The sequence below is a fragment of the Ictidomys tridecemlineatus genome, chromosome 4 (assembly GCF_052094955.1).
Source record: "Ictidomys tridecemlineatus isolate mIctTri1 chromosome 4, mIctTri1.hap1, whole genome shotgun sequence".
Taxonomy (NCBI): domain Eukaryota; kingdom Metazoa; phylum Chordata; class Mammalia; order Rodentia; family Sciuridae; genus Ictidomys; species Ictidomys tridecemlineatus.
In genome coordinates, this window is record NC_135480.1 from 106564935 (window position 1) to 106581871 (window position 16937).

Here is a 16937-nt window from a genome sequence, read left to right on the forward strand (position 1 = left end):
TAACAGGCCAAGGCAAAAGGATACACTCTTTTCCTTAGGATTCCACATCTTCATCCCTTAGGACAAGAGAAGATCAGATACACAGGACATGTGTTTGTAGAATTTGGAAATCTGCTCAGAGAACAGCTCTTTGGTGTCAAGAAGCTTCTTTGTTTTAAACTGAGAGAGGGATCTAGGAAAGAAGGAAGAATTTCCTACATCCTTGCAATTCAAGGGATCAAAGGAAGTGTTCCTTGTCCTAATAAGGCAGGCAGGCAGTAATTCATTAGAAGCAAGAAGATAAGAACAGTGTTGTTTTTTTTTTTAAATTCTTTTTTTTTTGGGGGGGGGTTCTGGGGATTGAACCCTGAAGGACTTGACCGCTGAGCCACACCCTCAGCCCTTTTATTTTTTATTTTGAGATAGGGTCTTTCTAAGTTGCTAAGGGCTACGCTAAATTGTTGAGGCTGGCCTCAAACTTGTGATTCTTCTACTTTAGCCTCCTGAGTCACTAGGATTATAGGTGTGCCCCTCATGTCCCAATAACAACATCTTCTTGAAGAGCCAGGGAAAACGGAAAATCCTAGGCTGGGCAAGTTAAAAAACTTCTGGCTCAGATATATGAGAAAGGCTCATAACCTTTGGGCAAACATAAGACTGCTCTGTGAGCAGCCCATCACTAAAAAAAAAAAGCGGTCTGATTTTTCAGAGACAAGGCCATACTTGAACTCAGAGCAGGCAACTCCAAGATAGTGCCATCTGTCCCCTTCCTGAAAACAGGAAGAGGTAGAGACAGGAAGTGCTATGTGGAAGCCTCCAGGTGGGCTCTGAGCATTATGTTGTCCTGGGTGGCCTTGGTGAGAAAGGGAGGCTTAGCCCAGATGGTGACTGGAAGTTCAAAAGGCAGAAACAGTTTTGGTAGGTCAGTCTTCTACCATCATCCATCTTTATTGAAATCTAAGAGGAGTAAACTTCCTGCCTGGAAATCCATTTACAGTTAGATTACAAATAGAACAAACAAATGAAAACACGGCTTCCTACAACATGCCAAGTCACAGTAGTGCTGTGATATGTTTTAAAAAGAAGGGTACAGATGCTCTGTCATTAAATAAGTTTGGGAAATATATGTTACATAGTAATCCTTCAGGAGGCCTGAGCCATCCTTCACTTACAAAATCCTATTCAACTCTGTATTAACTCAGAATATTTGAATTTATGATTCATTTCATGTAGTACCCATTAACATCTTCCTCGAATTAATATTCTGCTGACCAACACTGGAGGCCGTGGTATAGAAAATAATAATTGATCTTAGCAATAGATAAGTTCCATATAGAAATCTTGGAAACAGTTTCTGTCCTTGTCAAATTTGTCGTTGGCAAAAATGTTGTTCCCGTTCTTCTTAATGTACCTCTATTGCTGATGTGCTTTAGAAAATGTCACCACAATCTTTAGTGTCATTCTTGTCTCTAACCCTGGGGTGAAAATTTTTGCCCTTTGCTAAAAGTACTCAAGACTCGGGAATGTGTATTGATGGTTCATAAAATCTGTGGTAGGTAGATGCTTTCTGATTTCATTTTATCTAACACAAAGTCAGTGTTTTCATAGCTAGAAATACCTTAGCTCTGGCAAACTGGAAAAAAGCTGGGATTCTGCCTGTATAATTTGATTTTTGCCCTCTCTTCTCCACAGATTCCTCCAAGGAGAATGGGTATAAGAAACCATTCCGTGGTGACTGAGTTTCTTCTTTTAGGATTGACTGAACAACCAGAGCTTCAGCTGCCCCTTTTCTGCCTCTTTTTAGGGATTTATATAGTTACCACGGTAGGAAATCTTGGCATGATCATGATAATTAGGTTGAATTCTCAACTTCACACTCCCATGTACTATTTTCTCAGTCGTTTGTCTTTTTTAGATTTCTGCTATTCTTCTGTCACTATCCCCAAAATGCTGGCAGGGTTTTTACACAGGGATAAATCCATCTCCTATTCTGGATGCATGACTCAACTGTTTTTTTTCTGCATTTTTGTCATTTCTGAGTGCTACATGTTGGCAGCCATGGCCTATGATCGCTATGTGGCCATCTGCGACCCGCTGCTCTACAATGTCATCATGTCCCCTCGGGTCTGTTCTCTGCTTGTGGCTGCTGTCTTCTCAGTAGGCTTCACTGATGCTGTGATTCATGGAGGTTGTATATTAAGGTTGTCTTTCTGTGGATCAAACATTATTCGACATTATTTCTGTGACATCGTTCCTCTTATTAAACTCTCCTGTTCTAGCACTTATATTGATGAGCTTTTAATTTTTATCATTGGTGGATTTAACATGGTAGCCACAAGTGTGACAATCGTCATTTCATATGCTTTTATTCTCACCAGCATCCTCCGCATCCACTCTAAAGAGGGCAGGTCCAAAGCCTTTAGCACCTGCAGCTCCCACCTGACTGCCGTTCTTATATTTTATGGGTCTCTCATGTCTATGTATCTCAAACCTGCTTCCAGCAGTTCATTCATACAGGAGAAAGTGTCCTCAGTATTTTACACCACAGTGATTCCCATGTTGAACCCCCTGATATATAGTCTGAGGAACAAGGAAGTGAAAGCCGCACTAACGAAACTTTTAAGAAAGAAAATATCTTCATAATGAATATGCTCTTTATTAAGATATATGTGTGTGTTCGTAAGCATGTTTTTCCCCCAAATGTTTCACTTTTAATTGTAGACACAGCTCCTATATTGAGTTTTACAAAAAAGTATGCTTTAAAACATGCATCCAAACAGTGTTCAATATAAAGTGGTATAAGAACAACATTTAACATAATTCAACTGCTTTAACCTAAATGTGCTTACTGTATAGGTACATCCTTCAATATAACTAACGTGAGAAAAGCTGAAAATTGTTTAACAGTTATAGTTTACTCAACCCTGCCGTTACATCTTGAATGACTGCTGTTAAAAAATACTGAAACTTGTCTTTCAAATAATCCTAATTCCCACTTATAAAGTAAGCATAAGTCACAAACTTGGATTGCAAAAATTGATAAACTGAAGTTTTGTTTTTTCTTTAAAAAAAGTTGACCAAGAGTCAGTGGGACCAGAATTGATTATGTTCCTTGTCCACCACTCATACTGGACATGGTAGAAATCCTTTCCATTTCGTTCTTACTCATAGATTTATGGCTTCCACTGCTGTAGTAGCTACTATTTATTGCTCATTGGCTACCTATGCAATGTTTGATTGAAATCACTGGGGTTTTCCTGTAAAACTGTGGATATGGTTGTATCCATTCATGCAGCTCTGGCCGCCATAGCCCCCTCCATACCCACCACTCAGTTGCTGGCTAGCTGGGCCACCAAAACTGGACTGGTTTGACAAGCCAACGCATCCCATCATTTGACTACCATAAGCACCACTGCCTGCACCCACTGTAGAATTCAAGAAGAGTTCTACATACCTGTGTTGTTGCATATTTGCTTTGTCTTTTGATATAGCTGCCACAGCATTTTCATGAGTAGCAAACTTGACATCTGCTTACTCTGCCATCAGGACCAATCTCAATGTGTACTATCACAGGGTTGAGTGGTGAAAAAAATTATGAATGTAATCTGAGCTGAGATTATCTGTATATTCAGATTGCTAAATATGTGCACACATAAGATGAATAAGATGAAAAAAAGTAAGTATGAAAGTGAGAAGTAGCATATATTTTAAATGTAAAGTTTAATACCATTGTTGGAATTGAACATCAATTTGATTCCTTAGTTTTCTGAATCCGGGCCAAAAAGGGAAAAAACCATGGTATACTATATAATCATATGAGGAGATAAACCACACCAAAGTGCAAAAAGACATTTTTTCGTATAGAAATTTGTATGGAAAATACTGAACACCGTGATGGAAATCATCGCAAACATTTTATAGTAAATGTGGAAGAATTTTTGTTGTTCATTTATTTTAAAGGGCTATTAAAAGTCAATGTTGCTATATGGAAGTAGAATTCTATACTGAAGATTCAGCAACGAATCAAGCTAATATGATTTCATCGAGCATATTTGGCATCTGGTGATCCAGAGACACAACTAAGCATATGTAGATAAGAAAATGATATTTCTAGTCTCATAAAAATAATGTGTTTTTTTCTTGATGAGTGAGTACTGTATTTCACTGCATTCTGTTCACTCGAGTTTCTGCTGTCTCTACATGCTGTAAACTATGTGTCTTTGATTCCTCTGAATGGTATATTTTGACTTAAGCATAATTAAGAAGTTTATGGTCTTCAAGAATGAACTTGTCAACCTAAAAATAAGTTGAGGTATGCTGATTATAAGAAGAAAAATTTCATGTGAGCCAAAATGAGAATGGGAACCAAGAAAAACATTCTAAATGGCCCAGAATAAATGCTCTGAAATGATATACAAGTAGTTTTACAGATTAAACAAAACAACAACAAAAAAAGGAAAGAAAGAAAAGAAAAAGTGCAGCAAACCAGTTACTAAATTGCATTTGTTGAAAATAACATAGGTCATTAATTGGTGATCACTCATTATATATTCCAGAGAAGAAGAATGGTAAGTTGGAATGAGATATTTTCCAAATTATTTATTACTCTAATGGCATCAGTATGTCAACGAATGTGACACCATTAAAGGTTAAGATTAACCAGATAATGAGGATTTGAAATCAAAAGGGCATGACTTCTGTCCTATAACCCATGTCTGCCATACCCAATAAGAGTTTATAGCTTCCCTTTTTAAAAACTTATGTCTTAAAACTTTGAAATGATCAAAAAATATAATACAATGTATGAGCAATGTGATGTGTTTATTACAGTAATTCACATGTTCAGATTAAACTTATGAATACAATGTTCCAGACACTGAGTGCTGGAATATTAGGGTGACTGTGTTAGAAAAAGATTTCTCCTCACTTTTGGGGGGTATGGGAAGATTGATAGATGAAAAAGAACTAATTAAATGAGCAAATGTGATAAATGTAAACATAGATAACTGCTTTGGAAAGAATGAGCTATATAATTTTCAATGAGCCAAAGACTATAATCAATAGAGTTCTTTGAAGAAGGGACATTTGAGATGAACTCCAAGTGGAAAAAAAAAAGTGCAGCTGTGCAAAAACATAAATCCAGCTGAAAGCAAAAGGCAAAGGTTGGAACAAACTTGTCCACATTGAAGAAAGAGAAGGCAGTATGGCTGAGGCTTAGTGAAGGGGAAATTAACATGAGCAGCTTAAATTTTATTCTAAGTTCTGTACCTGGAGAAGCCATTGGTATATTTCAACAGAGTGATCTAATCTGGTTTAATTGGATAATTTTTGGTAATAATTGATTAGAAAGTAGATAGGTCTGTATGTGTGTGTATGTGTGAGGGGAAGATTGAGCAGGGAAAATGTGCTATTGGCCAGAGAGACTTAGAACAGTTTTGAGGCCATTAAAATGATCTTGGTGAGAAATGATGTGATTTAACTTACAATGATAGATGAAAAACATGGATGGTATAAAGATATATTTCCAACCTTGAATCAAGATTTGCTGTTAAATGGAAAGTGGATGCTTGAGAACAAATTTTAATAAAATTTTAAAAAAAATTTGGAAAAAAGGAAAATAGAAATAAAAGTAAAGTCCAATAAAAAAACAGAAATAGACTATAACAGCATAAAAACATTTGGATATTGTATCTGAGTTTCCAAGTATCTAAAATAAATATAAACATGGCAGTACAGCTAGTTGCATAATTATAATTATTATGGAGAAGGCACTGTTCCAATTACTCATAGTAAGCTAAGTTTTCTTATAAGTTGTAATAATTGCTTCTTAACTTTTTTCCCAGCCCCAAAGAAATAAAAAGTTTCAAAAAGATTTTTTTTAATTTAAGGAAAAAAATACTAGTAGGTAGATCATTTAAAAGAAGGAGAAAAGCTATGTTTTCATATATAGAGGATTTCTTCCTCTTTGGGTCATGTCTCAGGAGATGCCTCTCTTATGTTACTGAGTAATTAAGATAAGTCTGAGATTTTTTTCCTATTGAAAAGAAGATTTTCTTCACCTTTGCTGAGAAAGTCAATGAAGAAAAGTGAGAAGAGGCAAGAACCAGGCTGATCCAGGGATGCTATAATGAAGGTTCCTGCATTTACTTTTTAATGCATATTCATGTCAGACGTCACTTCTCTGTTATAGTACTTCAGAAAATGCAGATATTGCTTCAAATTTCTTTTAAACCCACTGCTTTAGGCTGGTATGATCATTTGAGTGATGAAGACAGGTATGACAAAACCTTGCAGATTTTACTAATTTTGTATTCAGCTGACACATAGAGTAGTAAAGTTCCCCAGGTTGAGAGGTGACAGTGATTTGAGGACATAGAGACATTGTGATTTAGCTAGGGCTAAAGAACATTTGTTTCTTAAATGTTCAGTTTAAATATTTGGAACATTGAGAGACAAAAGCTGGGGAAAAAAGTATTAGGATCACAACCTACTCTGTTGTCTTTTCAAAAGAACAATTAATACTGTTTTTAAATAAATTTAATATATGTATATTAAAATTTACATTATGGGGCTGGGGATGTGGCTCAAGCGGTAGCACGCTCACCTGGCATGCGTGCGGCCCAAGTTCGATCCTCAGCACCACATACCAACAAAGATGTTGTGTCCGCCGAGAACTAAAAAATAAATGTTAAAAATTCTCTCTCTCTCACTCTCTCTCTCCTCTCTCACTCTCTCTTTAAAAAAAATTAAAATTTACATTCTCCAAAGAATATATTTTTGTTTCTTTCTTGTTTTGAGAGAGAGAGAGAGAGAGAGAGAGAGAGAGAGAGAGAGAGAGAGAGAGAGAGAATTTTTTTAATATTTATTTTTATTTTAGTTCTTGGCGGACACATCTTTGTTTGTATGTGGTGCTGAGGATCGAACCCAGGCAGCACGCATGCCAGGTGAGCGTGCTACTGCTTGAGCCACATCCCCAGCCCATATACTTTTGTTTCTATTCATAAGGTCAAAGAACTGATTGTATAAATTTCTGAAGAAAAAGTAAACAAATACACAATAACAGAAATGTTGCTACCTAAACCACAATAAAATCTGAGATTACTATGTGCAATTTACACATGCCAACCTTATAGCTTAGATGTAAAATTTTAAAACTAGACAAACTCCTCTGAATTGCTAGTGAATAAAAAAAGAGTCTGAAACTCTAACATACTTGAGAAATTGCCACACTGGCCATAATAGAATAATGGAAATTACAGTTTAAGTTCCTGTCACAAACAACTAGAAAAACAGAAAATGCATTTTAAACACTTTTTTGAAACATTGAGTAATAAGTATTCCAGAAGTTTATTTCTCCAATATAAGAGAAACAAATGAGGTGAGGCTAATAAACATCTTTATGGGGGCTATATAAATCTTCATGGGGCTTGGCTTAGCATCACTGAATAGGGTAAAACTCTATAAAGTGAGGCAAATAGTAATTGCTGGGAAGCTATATGGTGAACTCTTCTTAATGCATGGAGAGCTTCTATATATTGCCAAACCATTCAGCCACAGAACACTGAACTTTTTGAACAATTAGGAGGAAAAAAAAAAGAGGGTTACTATTTAGCAATAGTAATGCTAAATATTTCCTGGTGTAAGAGTTATCCCAGACCTGTCTTTTAAAAAAGGGACTTAATATCTGAAACAGCTCAAGATGATCAAATTACTTAAAGTGGCAGAACAAACAAGTTTTGACATTCATTAAATAGAACACAATCCAAATATGAAACAATGTTTGCATAGAATAGGAAATCTTTACATGCGAGGAGTATCACATCATATTACATATGCAGGAGAAAAATCACTTAATCCACACAAAAAGACACATGATGGAATTAGATAAAAATAAAACTTTAAAAACAGCTCTTTTTAAAGAATGTAAGGTTTATAGGCACACAGCTATAGTCCCAGCAATATGGAATGTGGAGGCTGAGGCAGATAATTGCAAATTTAAGGTCAGCCTCTGCAATTTAGTGAGACCCTAAGCAACTTGAGATCCTGTATCAAAATGAAAAATAAAAAGGTATAGGGATGCAGTTCAGAATTAAAATGCCTCTGGGTTCAATCTCCAACAAGGAGGGAAAAAAGATGTAAGGAGGAAAAAAAAGAAAACCCTGAAAATGATAAAAATGGAAGACATCAAAAAGACCCTGAGAGATTGACACAGCAAAATTGGCAGTTGGTCGCTCCAAGGACACATCTCACTGATTTCCACAGAAATTGAACATCAACAAAAACTGTCAGAATATAATTTGTCAAATATTTATTTATAGCACCCAAGTAAATGCTGAATTAAGATATTTCAAAGATGATACTAAAGCTGTGTGGCATTTTGCTTATCCCTTTCTTATCATTATCCTTGGATCCATGGTGGACTTAAAGATATTGGATTAGGTCCTGACTTCCTTAACAAGACTTCTAAAGTAGAAGAAATAAAATCAAGAATCAATAAATGGGGCGGATTCAAACTAAAAAGCTTCTTCTCAGCAAACAAAACAATGAGTGAGGGGAATAGGGAGCTCATTTGGGGAGCAAATTTTTACCACATGCACATCAGATAGAGCACTAATCTCTAGGATATATAAAGCACTCAAAAATCTTAACACCACAAACATAAATAACCCAATCAATAAATGGGCCAAGGAACAGGACACCTCTTAGGAGATGATATATAATTAATCATCAAACATATGAAAAAATGTTCAACATCTCTAGCAATTAGAGAAATGCAAATCAAAACTACTCTAAGGTTTCATCTCATGCCAGTCAGAATGGCAGCTATTATGAAGACAAACAACAATAAGTGTTAGCAAGAATGTGAGGAAAAAGGTACACTCATACATCGCTGGCGGGACTGTAAATTGGTGCAATCAATATGGAAAGCAGTATTGAGATTCCTTAGAAAAGTTGGAATGAAATTGCCATTTAACCCAGCTATCCCTTTCCTCGGTCTATAGCCAAAGGACTTAAAAACAGCATACTACAGGGACACAGCCACATCAATGTTTATAGCAGCACAATTCACACTAGCTAAACTGTGGAACCAACTTAGATACCCTTCAGTAGAAGAATGGATAAAGAAAATGTGGCATATATACACACAGTGGAATATTATTCAGCATTGAAAGAGAATAAAATCATGGAATTTGTAGGTAAATGGATGGAGTTGGAGAATATTATGTTAAGTGAAGTAAGCCAATCCCCCAAATCAAATGCCAAATATCCTCTCTGATATGTGGATGCTGATTCATAATGGGGATGGAGAGGGGAGCATGGAAGGAAATGGAGGAACTTTAGATAGGGCAAAGGGAAAGAAGGTGCAGGGAGAGGGCATGGGGGTAGGAAAGACGGTGGAATGAGATGGACATTATTACCCTAAGCACATGTATGAAGACATGAATGGTGTGACTCTACTTTGTGTACAACCACTGACATGAAAAATTGTGCTCTATAAATATACTATGAATTGAAATGCATCCTACTTTCATGTATAACAAATTAGCATAAATAATTTTTTTAAAATAATACATTTTCCCTCACATCTTTACCAGAATTTAGCATTACTTATATTCTTTTTAAAATTTTTTATTTATTTATTTTTTAAATTGATTTTATTTTTTTAAATACACGACAGCAGAATGTATTACAATTCTTATCACACACATAAAGCACAATTTTTCATATCTTTGTATAAACTATATTCATGCCAATTCATGTCTTTATGCATGTATTGTTTTTTTCTTGCATTATAATTCTTTTTTAAAATATTTTTTTAACATATTGTTTAGTTGTCAATGGATGTTTATTTTATTTATTTATGTGGTGCTGAGAATCAAACTCAGTGCCTCACACATGCTAGGCAAGCGCTCTACCACTGAGCCAAAACCCAAGCCCCTACAATTCTTATTACACATATACCACAAGTTTTCGTATCTCTGTTTGTTATAAAGTAGGTTGACACCCAATTCATGTCTTCATACATGTACTTTGGATAATGATGTCCATCACATTCCACCATCATTGCTAATCCCCTGCCTCTTTTCTTTCCCTCCCTCCTCTCTGCCCTATCTAGAATTCATCTATTTATCCCATACTCCCCCTCCCTACCCGACTATGAGTCAGCCTCCTTATATCAGAGAAAACATTCGGCATTTTTTGTTTTTGATTGGCTAACTTCACTTAGCATTATCTTCTCCAACACTATTCGTTTACCTGCAAATGCCATGATTTTATTCTCTTTTATTGCTGAGTAAAATTCCATTGTGTATATATGCCACCTTTTTTTATCTATTCATCCACTGAAGGGCATCTAGGTTGGCTCCACAGTTAAGCTATTGTGAATTGTGCTGCTATAAACATTGATGTGGCTGTGCCCCTGTAGTATGCTGTTTTTAAGTCCTTTGGGTGTAGTCTGAGGAGAAAGATAGCTGGGTCAAATGGTGGTTCTATTCCCAGATTTCCAAGGAATCTCCATACTGCTTTCCATATTGACTGCACCAATTTGCAGTCCCACCAGGAATGTATGAGTGTGCCTTTTTCCCCAAATCCTTGCCAACACTTCTTGTTGTTTGTCTTCATAATAGCTGCCATTCTGACTGGAGTGAGATGATATCTTAGAGTAATTTTGATTTGTATTTCTCTGATTACTAGAGATGATGAGCATTTTTTTTCATATATTTATTGATTGATTGTATATCCTCTTCTGAGAAGTGTCTGTTCAGGTCCTTGGCCCATTTATTGATTGGATTATTTATGCATATTTTTTTTTGTGTTTAGCTTTTTGAGTTCTTTATATACCTTAGAGATTAGTGCTCTATCTGATGTGTGAGGGGTAAATATTTGCTCTCAAGATGTAGGCTCTCTATTCACCTCACAGATTGTTTCTTTTGCTGAGAAGAAACTTTTTAATTTGAATCTGTCCCATTTATTGATTCTTGATTTTAATTCTTGCATTACAGTAGTCTTATTAAGGAAGTTGGGACCTAATCCCACATGATAAAGATTAGGGCCTACTTTTTCTTCTATTAGATGTAGAGTCTCTGGTTTAATCTAGGTCCTTGACCAATATTGAGTTAAGTTTTGTGCATGGGTTTGATTTCATTTTGTTGCATATGAATTTCCAGTTTTCCCAGCACCATTTGTTGAAGAGGCTATCTTTTCTGCAATGCATGTTTTTGGTATCTTTGTCTAATAAAAGATAATTGTAATTTTGTGGGTTAGTTTCTGTGTCCTCTATTCTGTACCATTGGTCTACCAGTCTGTTTTGGTGCCAATACCATGCTGTTTTGGTTACTATTGCTCTGTAGTATAGTTTAAGGTCTGGTATAGCAAAGCCACCTGCTTCAGTCTTCCTGCTAAAAATTGATTTAGCTATTCTAGTTTCTTATTTTTCAAGATGAATTTCATGATTGCTTTTTTTTTTATTTCTATGAGGAATGCCATTGGGATTTTGATCAGAATTGCATTGAATCTGTATAGTGCATTTGGTAGTATGGTCATTTTGATAATATTAATTCTTCCTATCCAAGAGCAAAGTAGATCTTTCCATCTTATAAGGTCTTCTTTGATTTTTCTCTTTAGGGTTCTGTAGTTTTCATTGTATAGATCTTTCACTTCTTTCATTAAGTGTTTTATTTTTTTTGAGGTTATTGTGAATGGGGTAGTTTTCCTCATTTCATTCTCAGAGACTTTGTCACTGATATACAGAGATGCCTTTGATTTTATGGGTGTTAATTTTATATCCTGCTACTTTGCTTAATTCATTTACTAATTCTAGAAGTTTTCTGGTGGAGTTTTTTGGGTCTTCTAGGTATAGAATCATATCATCAGCAAATAGAGCTAATTTAAGTCTTCTTTTCCTATACATATCCCTTTAATTTCTTTTGTCTGTCTAATTGCTCTGGCCAGTGTTTCAAGAACTATGTTGAATAGAAGTGAAAGAGAACATCCTTGTCTTATTCCAGTTTTTAGAGGGAATGCCTTCAATTTTTCTCCATTAGGAATGATGTTGGCCTGAGGCTTAGCATAGATAGCCTTTATGATGTTGAGATATGTTCCTGTTATCCATACTTTTTCTAGTGTTTTGAACATAAAGGGGTGCTGTATTTTGTCAAATGTTTTCTCTGCATCTATTGAGATGATCATATGATTCTTATATTTAAGTCCGTTGATATGATGAATTACATTTATTGATTTCCATATGTTGAATCAACCTTGCATCCCTAGGATGAATCCTGCTTGATCGTGGTGCACAATCTTTTTGATATGTTTTTGTATTAGATTTGCCAGAATTTTATTGAGAATTTTTCATGTATGTTTATTAGAGATATTGGTCTGAAGTTTTCTTTCTTTGAAGTTCTTTGCCTGGTTTTGGGATCAGGGTGATATTGGCCTCATAGAATGAGTTGGGAAGTGCTGCATCTTTTTATATTTCCTGAAATAAATTGAAGAGTATTGGTATTAGTTCTTCTTTAAAGGTCTTGTAGAACTCGGCTGTGTACTCATCTGGTCCTGAGTGTTTCTTGGTTGGTAAGCTTCTATTTTTTCACTTGATATTGGTCTGTTTAAATTGTGTATATCTTCCTGACTCAATCTGGGCAAATCATATGATTTAAGAAATTTGTTGATGCCTTCAATGTGTTCTATTTTATTGGAGTTTAAGATTTCAAAATAGTCTCTAATTATCCTCTGTATTTCTGTAGTGTCTGTTGTGATTTTTACCTTTTTCATCATGTATGCTGGTAATCTGAGTTCTTTTTCCTTCTCTTCATTAGTGTGGCTAAGGGTCTGTCAATTGTATTTATTTTTTCAAAGAACAAACTTTTTGCTCTGTCAATTTTAAAAATTTTTTCTTTTGTTTCAATTTCATCTCTAATTTTAATTATTTCTCGCCTTCTACTGCTTTTGCTACTTTTTCTAGGGCTTTGAGATGTAGTGTGAGGTCGTTTATTTGTTGACTTTTTATTCTTTCAAGGAATGAATTCCATGCAATGAGTTTTCCTCTTAGTTCTGCTTTTATGGTGTCCTAGAGATTTTGACATGTTTTTTCTATGTTCTCATTTACCTCTAGGAATTTTTTTATCTCCTCCTTGATGTCTTCTGTGGCACATTGTTCATTCAGTAGCATATTGTTTAGTCTCCAGGTGATGGAGAGATTTTTATTTTTTTTATTTTGTCATTGATTTTCAATTTCATTCCATTATGATCTGATGATATGCATAGCAGTAACTCTACTTTTTTTGTATTTGCTAAGAGTTGCTTTGTGGCATAGTATATGGTCTATTTTAGAGAAGGGTCCATGTGTTGCTGAGAAGAAAGTGTATCTGCTTGATGCAGGTTGAAATATTCTATATATTTCAGTTAGGTCTAAGTTATTGATTGTGTTATTGAGTTTCTTTATTCAACTTTTGTTTGGAAGATCTATCCAGTGGTGAGAGAGGTGTGTTAAAGTCACCCAAGATTATTGTGTTGTGGTCAGTTTGACTCTTGAACTTGAGAAGAGTTTTTTTGATGAACAGAGCTGCACCATTGTTTGGGGCATATATATTAATGATCGTTATGTCTTGTTGGTGTATAGTTTCCTTGGGCAGTATGTAATGTCTATCTTTATCCCTTTTGATTAACCTTGACTTGAAGTCTACTTTATTTGATATGAGTATGGAAACCCCTGCTTGCTTTCACAATCCATGTGAGTGGTATGATTTTCCCCAACCTTTCACCTTAAGTCTGTGTATGTCTTTTCATATCAGATGAGTCTCCTGGAGGTGGCATATTGTTGGGTATTTTTTAAAAAATCCAGTTTTCTAGCCTATGTCTTTTGATTGTTGAGTTTAAGCCATTAACATTTAGGGTTACTATTGAGACATGATTTGTATTTCCATCCATATTTGTTTATTTTTGTTATTTTACTTGAATTGATTTTCCTCTTTGATTAGTTTTCCCTTTAGTGTACTATATCCCTTTGCTGATTTTCATTGCTGTTTTTCATTTCTTCTTAACAAAATATTTTGCCAAGGATGTTTTGTAGTGCTGGTTTTCTAGCTTTAAATTCTTTTAACTTTTGTTTATTGTGGAAGTTTTTTTTTTCATCTTCAAATCTGAAGCTCAATTTTGCTGGATACAAGATTCTTGATTGGCACCCATTATTTTTCGGAGCTTCATATATGTTGTTCTAGGATCTTCTAATTTTCAGGGTCTGTGTTGAAAAATCTGCCATTACCCTAATTGGTTTTCTCTTATATGTTATCTAATTCCTTTCTCTTGTGGCTTTTAAAATTCTCTTCTTATTCTGTATGTTGGGAATTTTCATTATAATGTGCCTTGATGTGGGTTTGTTGTGATTTTGTATATTTGGTGTCCTGTAGGCTTCTTCAACTTAACTTTCCAATTAATTCTTCATGTTTGCAAAGTTTTCTGATAATATTTCATTGAATAGATTGTTCGTTCCTTTGGTTTGGATCTCTATGCCTTCCTCTAACCCAATAGTGCTTAAATTTGATCTTTTTATGTTATCTCATATTTCTTGAATATTCTGCTCATGGTTTCTTATAATTTTCGCTGTGTGGTCTATGTTCTTTTCAAGATGCTTTATTTGATCTTCATTGTCTGATGTCCTATCTTCTAAGTGGTCTACTCTGTTGGTGATGCTTTCATTTGAGTTTCAATTTGGTTTATTATTTCTTTCATTTCAAGGATTTCTTTTTGTGTGTGTGTAACTTCTATCTCCCTGTTGAGGTGATCTTTTGCTTCTTGAATTTGTTCATGTAGCTCATTGTCATAGTGATCTTTCACTGCCTGTATTTGTTCTGTCTTCTTTGGGATCCCAAAACATTTTAACCATGTATATCCTGAAATCTTTCTCTGTATTTTTTTTTTTTGCTATAGCTGCCAATTCTTCTAATGATGTGTTGTCTTGATTTGTTTGTGGTACTTTCTTCCCTTGTCTTTTCATGTTGCTCATGTGTCTTCCTTTCCAACTCTGTGGATCTGGTGTGTTATTGTTTTTACCCTATAGATTTGTAGTGCTCTTGTATGCTCTTGTGGGGAAGGACAATGTTAACAGATCCAAGTATCAACTATACATCACCTATGAACAGATTGTTGTTATTAAGACATTTACAGTTTAGTCTCAAAGTCCAGAAATGTTGGATTCAATTATTATTTTAAATATAATCAGTAGTTTTATAAAAAGGTTTACAGTTTCTGGTGGTGGAAAATGATCTGGGGGTCAGATGTAGGATGATATGTTGAGGGCAGAGGATGTGAGGGTATATAGTTAATATATTTTAGGAAATGTGAAGGAGAAATCTAACATAGATGGTTAGTAGCAGGAGAATAGATAGGAAGTAGTTTGGGGTAGAGAATTACATGGGAAGACAGTAGAGTACATAAAAGAAACACACATATTTTTAGAAAATTTTAGGATGCCAAAATAGTATAATTTGTAGGATGAAAGAAGAAGAAATATAAAAAAAGGAAAGAAAGAAAGAAAAAAGAGAAGAAAAAGAAAAAAAGAAAAAAGAAGGAAAAAAAGAGAGAAAAAAGGGCTTATGTAATTCCTCTATATGATATTATTCAGGTGACTCATTCTTCAAAGTTCTATTTCATGCAAAGTTCTTGGTTTTACATATGTTGGGTATGTGAGGGCCAGAGGATAGAAGGGTAGAAGAGAAAGAAGAGGAGGAAAAAAAAAAAAAAACAAAACTCTTAGAAATCCGTTTCTTTCTCTTCTCATCCAGTAGGTGGTGTTGTCTCATCCAGTAGGTGTCTCTGCCTTCAGGATTGTGTAGGTACCAGGGTGTGAAGACTGGACCTAGTGTGGAGCATCTAGAAGTGGGGAGTGCTTCCCAGCAGTCCCAGCAGAAACATAGTGCCTCATGGGTCTTTTTATGTGACCACAGGTCTGACTGGAGACCCCAGTATCATTTCCCTCTCTTGCCTGGATATTTCCCAAATCCTGGTCTCTCTGTTATGCTCCAGACTTTAGTTCCCTCCCCTCTCTTATTTATCAGGTCCCAACCGTGGGAATTCTCACACCTAGGCTCACACCAGGTGGGCAGCACCCTGTTCTCACTGCACTCCTGTCCAACTGAGAGCTGTTCTTGTGTTGGGTGGCCACTGTGCTGATTTAATGCTGTTGGGGAGGGGGGAGGAATTGAAAATCAGGTACCTGCTCAAATGGCAATCCAATCTGATAGCCATGCACACCACAAAATGGCGGGGAAGGTTTTCCAAGATGGAGTCAGTCTGCTTCCAACACCAGGGTGTCTGGTGATGTGGGGGGAGCTGGGCGATGGCCTTATGCTGTGGATAGGTAGCAGCCGAGTGCCCTGTGTGGGAATGGTGTGCTGTCTGGAGTTCTTCAGAGGTGGTGATAGGTGTTTCTGCTAAGTCATGTGTGAGCTGGAACTGCAGGCTTTGGGTCCGGAATCCAGAGACTTACTCGAACCCAGAGGCTCTAATTTCTGTGCATGTGGTCACATTTTTGCAGTGCTGGTGATTTCTGCAAAACTCCACTGGCCCCTGGAGATCCAATCTGGGAACTGCCCCCACCTAATATGGTGAGAATGTTTAGCCAAAGTGGCGGCAGTCTGCTTCCAGTGCTGGGGTGTCTGGTGAGGTTGAGGGAACTGAGCGATGGCGTTGTGCTGTGGGTAGGTAGCAGCTGAGTGAACTTCATGAGAGGGGTGTGAAATCTTGGCAGTCTGCAGATATGTTGATAGGTGATTCTGCTAAGGCACTCACGGAGTCTTGCAGGTACTGGAACTTTGGGCTTTGGGTCTTACTCGAACACTGAGGCCTGGAGCCCTTCACGGGGAACAGCACTGGGGATTTCTGCAGACAGCAGCTGGATAGGGGTCCTCTAACACTCTCAGAGATGCAGTATTCCAACTAGGTGAGATCTGGATCACAGA

The 16937-nt window shown here is 36.2% G+C and overlaps 1 protein-coding gene across 1 annotated transcript; it reads left to right on the forward strand.

The window, feature by feature from the left end:
• The first annotated feature begins 1677 nt into the window (after window positions 1-1677).
• Or8d4 (olfactory receptor family 8 subfamily D member 4) lies at window positions 1678-2622 on the forward strand. Its single transcript, XM_005328403.2, has one exon. The coding sequence runs from the start codon at window positions 1687-1689 to the stop codon at window positions 2620-2622; it is 936 nt and encodes a 311-aa protein (XP_005328460.1). The 5' UTR covers window positions 1678-1686.
• The last annotated feature ends 14315 nt before the right edge of the window (window positions 2623-16937 follow it).

Coding starts and splice junctions, on each gene's coding strand:
- Or8d4 (XM_005328403.2), top strand. CDS start 1,687: ATGGGTATAAGAAACCATTCCGTGGTGACTGAGTTTCTTCTTTTAGGA.